This window comes from Esox lucius, unplaced genomic scaffold (genome assembly GCF_011004845.1).
Source record: "Esox lucius isolate fEsoLuc1 unplaced genomic scaffold, fEsoLuc1.pri S28, whole genome shotgun sequence".
Classification (NCBI taxonomy): domain Eukaryota; kingdom Metazoa; phylum Chordata; class Actinopteri; order Esociformes; family Esocidae; genus Esox; species Esox lucius.
The window spans coordinates 4,616-11,527 of record NW_022995026.1 but is presented as its reverse complement, the minus strand read 5'-3'; the positions used below and the strand labels follow the sequence as shown (position 1 = coordinate 11,527).

Below are 6,912 nucleotides of genomic sequence, written 5' to 3'. Positions count from 1 at the left end.
CAGGGGCGAGGGCAGGGTGCTGTCTAACGGCGGATCGGAGAGACCCCGGGGCGAGGGGAACTGGTTTGCTAACCGTGGGTCGGGGAGACCCCAGGGGCGAGGGCAGGGTGCTGTCGAACGGCGGGTCGGAGAGACCCCGGGGCGAGGGGAACTGGTATGCTAACCGTGGGTCGGAGAGACCCCAGGGCGAGGGGAACTGGTTTGCTAACCGTGGGTCGGGGAGACCCCAGGGGCGAGGGCAGGGTGCTGTCGAACGGCGGGTCGGAGAGACCCCGGGGCGAGGGGAACTGGTATGCTAACCGTGGGTCGGAGAGACCCCAGGGCGAGGGGAACTGGTATGCTAACGGCAGGTCGGGGAGACCCCAGGGGCGAGGGCAGGGTGCTGTCTAACGGCGGGTCGGGGAGACCCCAGGGGCGAGGGCAGGGTGCTGTCTAACGGCGGGTCGGGGAGACCCCAGGGGCGAGGGCAGGGTGCTGTCTAACGGCGGGTCGGAGAGACCCCAGGGGCGAGGGGAGGGTGCGGGATAACCGTGGGTCGGAGAGACCCCAGGGCGAGGGGAACTGGTATGCTAACGGCGGGTCGGAGAGACCCCAGGGCGAGGGCAGGGTGGCGGGATAAATCGGTGGGGTCCGGGGGACCCCCGGGGCTGAACAAACACCCCGCGCGCCCCGGGTCAGTCCGTCTCTTCTTGTGTAAACCCCCAGTCGGCGCACGTGGGACAGTAGGCGTGCGTGCAGCGTTTGCATACGTATCTCTTACACCCGCTGCACACCGTGTGGGTTTTACAGTCTTTCTTGGGCGGGCAGCTCTGACACCTCTTCCTCTTACTGGCAGGGGCAGGGCCAGGGGCACGGGCAGCGGCTTCCAGGCCCTCGGGGCGAACCCCGGCTCTAGCGCTCTGCGCGGCTTTCACGAGCGCCGCGGACGAGTGTGTGCGCGGGATACGCGCCCTTCTTTCCATGAGCGGCGTCACGAGAGCTTTCCCCAGCTGCTCCAGGAAGACCCTCCTCTTGTTCCTCTTACGGGTCATCCAGCCGGGGTTGAGCTCCCTCCATATCACGAAGGCGTTGTACGCGGAGACGTCGATTATGTTGTGGAAGACCGCCAGGGGCCAGCGGGCCGTCATCCGCCGGCAGCTGTAGGTTCCGACCACCTTGTCTAGGTTGTCCACCCCTCCTTTGTTGCTGTTGTAGTCCAGGATGAGGGCGGGTTTCCTGTCCTGGCGCTCGCTCACCGACGCGTCCGTGTGCAGCGTGCTCAGCAGTAACACGTTCTTGCTTCTCTTGGGCAGGTAGGACACTAGAGTGGCGCTCGGGGTGAACGCGAACCTGGACGAGAACACCTCTCGGGCCTTGGTCGCGAGCAGCGCGGCAGGGAGCTCGGGCTTGTTCTTGCGAACCGTGCCCACCATCGTGAGCCCCCGGGCCAGGAGGCGCTGTCCCAGTTCGTAGGAGGTGAAGAAATTGTCGCACGTCACGTTGTGCCCCCTGAGCCCCTCTGTCACATCGAGCACCACCCGCATGCCCTGGTTCTTCTCCGGGCCGCCCGCGGCTGGCTTCCCGGTGTACACTTGCATCTTCCACGCGTAGCTGGATTTAGCGTCGCACGCCACCCACGACTTGATCCCGTACCTCGCGGGCTTGCTGGGCATGTACTGGCGGAAAGGGCAACGACCTGGGGACGGGGGGAGAGACGAGGAGAGACGGTCATCATCATGATGATGATGATGATCATGATGATAGTCACCGGGTGTCGGGCGGCCCTAGGTTTTTCCTACAAACGCGCCTCTGCCGCTAGCGTGCGTGAGCGCGTGCGTTACCCACCTCTGAACGGGACCAGTTGCTCGTCCACCGTCACGTGAGGGCCCGGGTTGTAGAGGAACGGGAGCCGCTCGGACCACTTGTCCCAGACCTCTCGTATGGCCGCGAGTTTGTCTGTGGCGCGTCTCTCCGGGCGCGACTCGCGGTCGTCGAATCGCAGCAGCCTCGAGTACGTGTGAAAGACTTTCAGAGGCATGGTGGCGCGGAACACGGGCCTTCCGCTCTCAGCGTCCCACAGACTGGCCGCGGCCTCGCCTCGGGACCTGAATACGCCCGCCAGGATCAGCAGCCCCACGTACGCGCGCAGGTCGATCGCGTCCATCGCCTTCCAGCCGTCTCCGTATTTCCGAGAGCCCTCCAGGTTTGTCATCTCCAGGACCACGCTCTCTATCGCGGGTGTGATGAACTGCCGGAACGCGGAGGCTACGTCCCGCGCGCGGGAGACGGCGTGCTCCGTGGGGCCCGGGGGCATCGTGGCCGCCACGTTCGGTCGCGACGGCCTGCCCTGTCTGGGATACGCGACCGAGGACCACGCGATCGTTCCGTTTTTCGACCGGAACGTATCTCTCTCCGCCCCGGGAGCGTATCGCTCTTGTTCCTGGTCCGACGACGAGGAGGAGGACGAGGCCTCGTCCTCCGGCTCGTGTTCCTGGTTGTCTTCTTCCTCTGATGCTTCCTCCTGTTCCTCGCCATCCTCCTGTTCCTCGTCGTCCTCGTCGTCCTCCTCCTCCGGGACGGCCGGGCGATTAGCCAACATCCGTTCTAGAACCTGTTTCGCGGTGCACCTGGCGGCTCCGGGCATCGCTTCCCGGCCCTCCTCTGGCACGTTCTCCCGTTTTTCCTCGTCCTCCTCCTGTTCCTCGTCGTCATCGTCGTCCTCCTCCTCCTCCGGGACGGCCGGGCGATTAGCCAACATCCGTTCTAGAACCTGTTTCGCGGTGCACCTGGCGGCTCCGGGCATCGCTTCCCGGCCCTCCTCTGGCACGTTCTCCCGTTTTTCCTCGTCCTCCTCCTGTTCCTCGTCGTCATCGTCGTCCTCCTCCTCCTCCGGGACGGCCGGGCGATTAGCCAACATCCGTTCTAGAACCTGTTTCGCGGTGCACCTGGCGGCTCCGGGCATCGCTTCAGAGCCCCGGACGCCGAGCGGGCCGCGTGCCTCCGGAACCTGTTTCCCCAGGCGCCTAGCTGCTCCTGCCATCGCTTCCGAGGACCGGACAGCGAACGTCCGAGCGGGATGCGCACACGCGCCGCTGGGTGGAGGGGACGGGACCAATGTTAGTATCTGTTTCTCGCGCTACGTACACCCTCCGCTGGGGCCCTAGGGGTGGGTCGTGCGCGCTGCCGATTTGCTTCTGTCTGTGACACCCGAAGGCGAGGGCGAGAGGCGAAGAGACCCTGAGGCGACGAACCTCCTCTCGTGTCTGAGAGACCCCTAAGGCGGAGGGGACACCCTTGTGTCAGAGAGACCCTAAGGCAGAGGGGAACGCCGCCGGCGAAACCTCCTCTCGTGTCTGAGAGACCCCTAAGGCGGAGGGGACACCCTTGTGTCAGAGAGACCCTAAGGCGATGCGAGCGGCGAAACCTCCTCTCGTGTCTGAGAGACCCCTAAGGCGGAGGGGACACCCTTGTGTCAGAGAGACCCTAAGGCAGAGGGGAACGCCGCCGGCGAAACCTCCTCTCGTGTCTGAGAGACCCCTAAGGCAGAGGGGACACCCTTGTGTCAGAGAGACCCTAAGGCAGAGGGGAACGCCGGCGGCGAAACCTCCTCTCGTGTCTGAGAGACCCCTAAGGCAGAGGGGACACCCTTGTGTCAGAGAGACCCTAAGGCGATGCGAGAGGGGGACCCTCCTCTCGTGTCTGAGAGACCCCTAAGGCAGAGGGGACACCCTTGTGTCAGAGAGACCCTAAGGCAGAGGGGAACGCCGCCGGCGAAACCTCCTCTCGTGTCTGAGAGACCCCTAAGGCAGAGGGGACACCCTTGTGTCAGAGAGACCCTAAGGCAATGCGAGCGGCGAAACCTCCTCTCGTGTCTGAGAGACCCCTAAGGCAGAGGGGACACCCTTGTGTCAGAGAGACCCTAAGGCAGAGGGGAACGCCGCCGGCGAAACCTCCTCTCGTGTCTGAGAGACCCCTAAGGCAGAGGGGACACCCTTGTGTCAGAGAGACCCTAAGGCAATGCGAGCGGCGAAACCTCCTCTCGTGTCTGAGAGACCCCTAAGGCAGAGGGGACACCCTTGTGTCAGAGAGACCCTAAGGCAGAGGGGAACGCCGCCGGCGAAACCTCCTCTCGTGTCTGAGAGACCCCTAAGGCAGAGGGGACACCCTTGTGTCAGAGAGACCCTAAGGCGATGCGAGCGGCGAAACCTCCTCTCGTGTCTGAGAGACCCCTAAGGCAGAGGGGACACCCTTGTGTCAGAGAGACCCTAAGGCAGAGGGGAACGCCGGCGGCGAAACCTCCTCTCGTGTCTGAGAGACCCCTAAGGCAGAGGGGACACCCTTGTGTCAGAGAGACCCGAAGGCAATGCGAGAGGGGGACCCTCCTCTCGTGTCTGAGAGACCCTCGAGGCGGAGGGGACACCCTTGTGTCAGAGAGACCCTAAGGCGATGCGAGAGGGGGACCCTCCTCTCGTGTCTGAGAGACCCCTAAGGCAGAGGGGACACCCTTGTGTCAGAGAGACCCGAAGGCAATGCGAGAGGGGGACCCTCCTCTCGTGTCTGAGAGACCCTCGAGGCGGAGGGACACCCTTGTGTCAGAGAGACCCTAAGGCGATGCGAGAGGGGACCCTCCTCTCGTGTCTGAGAGACCCCTAAGGCAGAGGGGACACCCTTGTGTCAGAGAGACCCTAAGGCGATGCGAGAGGGGGACCCTCCTCTCGTGTCAGAGAGACCCCCGAGGCGGAGGGGAGCGCGCGCAGGCTACCGGTGGGTCTTTTAGGTACCCAAGGGCCCGGGCCGGCGGATGTCCGTCGGCGGGTCTTTCTGACCCCCGGGGCTACGCTAGGGCCCGGGAAGTCTGTCCGCGGGTCGGGCGGACCCCGGGGCGACACGAGGGTTAAGCAAAGGGCCTACTAGCACTAGCGCGGCATCTGCTGGCTGCGGGTGGCAGAAGGTGCACGAAAACCAACGCGTTGGCCACTCTGGGTACCGCTGGTGGGCTCCTCTGGCTGGAGTGAGTTTGTACAGGCCCCGGTGGCGTGGGGTAACATCGGCAGGGCCACTGGTGTTACTTGGTGTTACGGTTTGGACTCTCGTTGACCTACTGTGCAGTTATAAAGCTCCGCTTTATGCTAACACATTCCTCCATAGAGCGTAGAAACAGACAGAGTGCATGTGACTATAAAACCCGTTGGAAGACTTTACGAAACACATCTCATCGATACAAGAGACCGAAGCTTGACCCCCGCGGGGTTCAATGAACTATGTTGTTTCCCACGAGACCAATTCTCTCAGCTAGATTTCAGCGCACCCTTATGCACGGGCAGGTGGGACAGGACACAAGACACATAACAGTGGAAGGGATTCATTTCTTTAATGTTTTTTTTCCGGAGATAACAACCCGACAACACACCACAAACAACCGTTGCATAAGCACATGTTCCCAGTAGGTCTGGCCCGTTGTTAGTTCCCGGTGATGACGATCTCCAGGCGTTTGTTTGTTTTTCCGAGGACGAATGCACACGGTTGTACTTCGGCGCTTCTCTTGTAATGGCTTGCCTTTCCTTTCCTCGCTCTCCTACTCGCCTGCCTGCGACACACGGTCGATCACGGAGCGTGTACGAATCGCCGCGACGCCTCCGCGACCTGTACCCGTCTCACGGGATAATCGTACAAGCTTTTCACCTCGGGCGTAACGTAGCACGCGATCATGGCTACCAGGGCGCAGAGATGGTGGTAGTGCGCAGCCCCTAGGTGCATGGGTCTCGTGAAGGAACTGTCCGTGGGCCCTATCATAACATCAACTCCGTTGTCGCTGAGGGATCTCACGTTGACACGTGCCAGGGTTTCCTTCTCGTGATCTGTCAGGGTCCTGTTCTTCAAGAGGAGACAGTCGTACAACTTGGACATCGCGTCACTCGATTCGGTGCGGGTCCTCGGATTTAGATACGCGGTGGGATTACGAGGGCGGGGAGGCTAGGGGGTCCTGCTAGAGCGCCGGCAGGGTTGCTGTCAGGGTGACTGACTGGGCACAGTTTGCTGTTTCGGGTGGCCGGTCCCCGAACTCGAATTGCTTCTCTTGCCCTTGTAGTGACTGGCTGTGCTACGAATTGGGACCGTTTTCAGGATGGAGCTGTTCGTAAATACAGGAAAGTGACGGGAGAGGAGCGCCCTGTGACACGCTCTGGAGACTAAGCTTTATATAGTTTCCCATGCGGTCCCGGTGACCCTCGTGTAAACATCTAGATATTTCGGGCTCTACTTGGCGTATCCTCCTTTGGAACCTTTTGGAGTCGATAGCGACCATTGTCCAATGTGGCAAACGTGCCTCCCTAGAGTGCCCGGAAATGGATACAAACTGTACCTGCGCTATCGGGTTACTGTAGTGTACCCTACGGCGGTGGGGTTTCTTGTTGTCTGTCCTCCCTGTCACGGTCTGTTTCTCATCAGTCACGCGACTCGAGCGATCGGTCAGGATACCAACGCGCTGTGCGTTGCCTGGAGCCGCGCTGGCCTTTTGGCCCATCCCTGTTGAGAGCTTGTGATCGTGGTGTTCATTCAGCGCCGAGTAGCCACTCACCGCGATCGGACTGTGTGCACCGCTATCGGGTTCGCAAGACATCCTGTGCGCGCGTAGTTCCGGACTCCTATGACCATAAACCTGTGAATGTTTTCTATGTTTCTTATTCACACATCCTTTCCCTGTTGTGCTGCGTGTGTCAATAAACAAGAGATCAGAGTCAGAGAAATTGTGTTTTGCTTGTCATTTATTCATACGTATACATAGCACACGTTGATCCCTGATACACGCACTGACATATATGTGACTAGTTAGGAACACACAGAGAGGAATCGAACAATAACACAGCACATAATTACATAATTCAGTTCGGAGGAACTAATGCAAAAGGCCTAAAGGTGAATGCTAGCCATGTG

General features: G+C 61.1%; 1 protein-coding gene across 1 annotated transcript; it reads right to left on the bottom strand.

Annotated features, from left to right (window-relative positions):
• Window positions 1-566: 566 nt before the first annotated feature.
• LOC114834324 (piggyBac transposable element-derived protein 4-like) lies at window positions 567-3,105 on the bottom strand. Its single transcript, XM_034291286.1, has 2 exons — window positions 1,825-3,105; window positions 567-1,675 (listed from the first exon to the last, which is right to left on the bottom strand). Exons 1-2 carry the CDS (start codon window positions 3,017-3,019, stop codon window positions 675-677), a joined length of 2,196 nt encoding a protein of 731 aa, XP_034147177.1. The 5' UTR covers window positions 3,020-3,105; the 3' UTR covers window positions 567-674.
• Window positions 3,106-6,912: the final 3,807 nt, after the last annotated feature.

What these genes read in the sequence shown, in the direction of transcription:
- LOC114834324 (XM_034291286.1), bottom strand. Translation starts at nt 3,019, where the DNA reads ATGGCAGGAGCAGCTAGGCGCCTGGGGAAACAGGTTCCGGAGGCACGC. An exon ending in GCAACTGGTCCCGTTCAGAG is followed by an intron (nt 1,676 to 1,824) that starts GTGGGTAACGCA and finishes CCCCGTCCCCAG; the next exon opens with GTCGTTGCCCTTTCCGCCAG.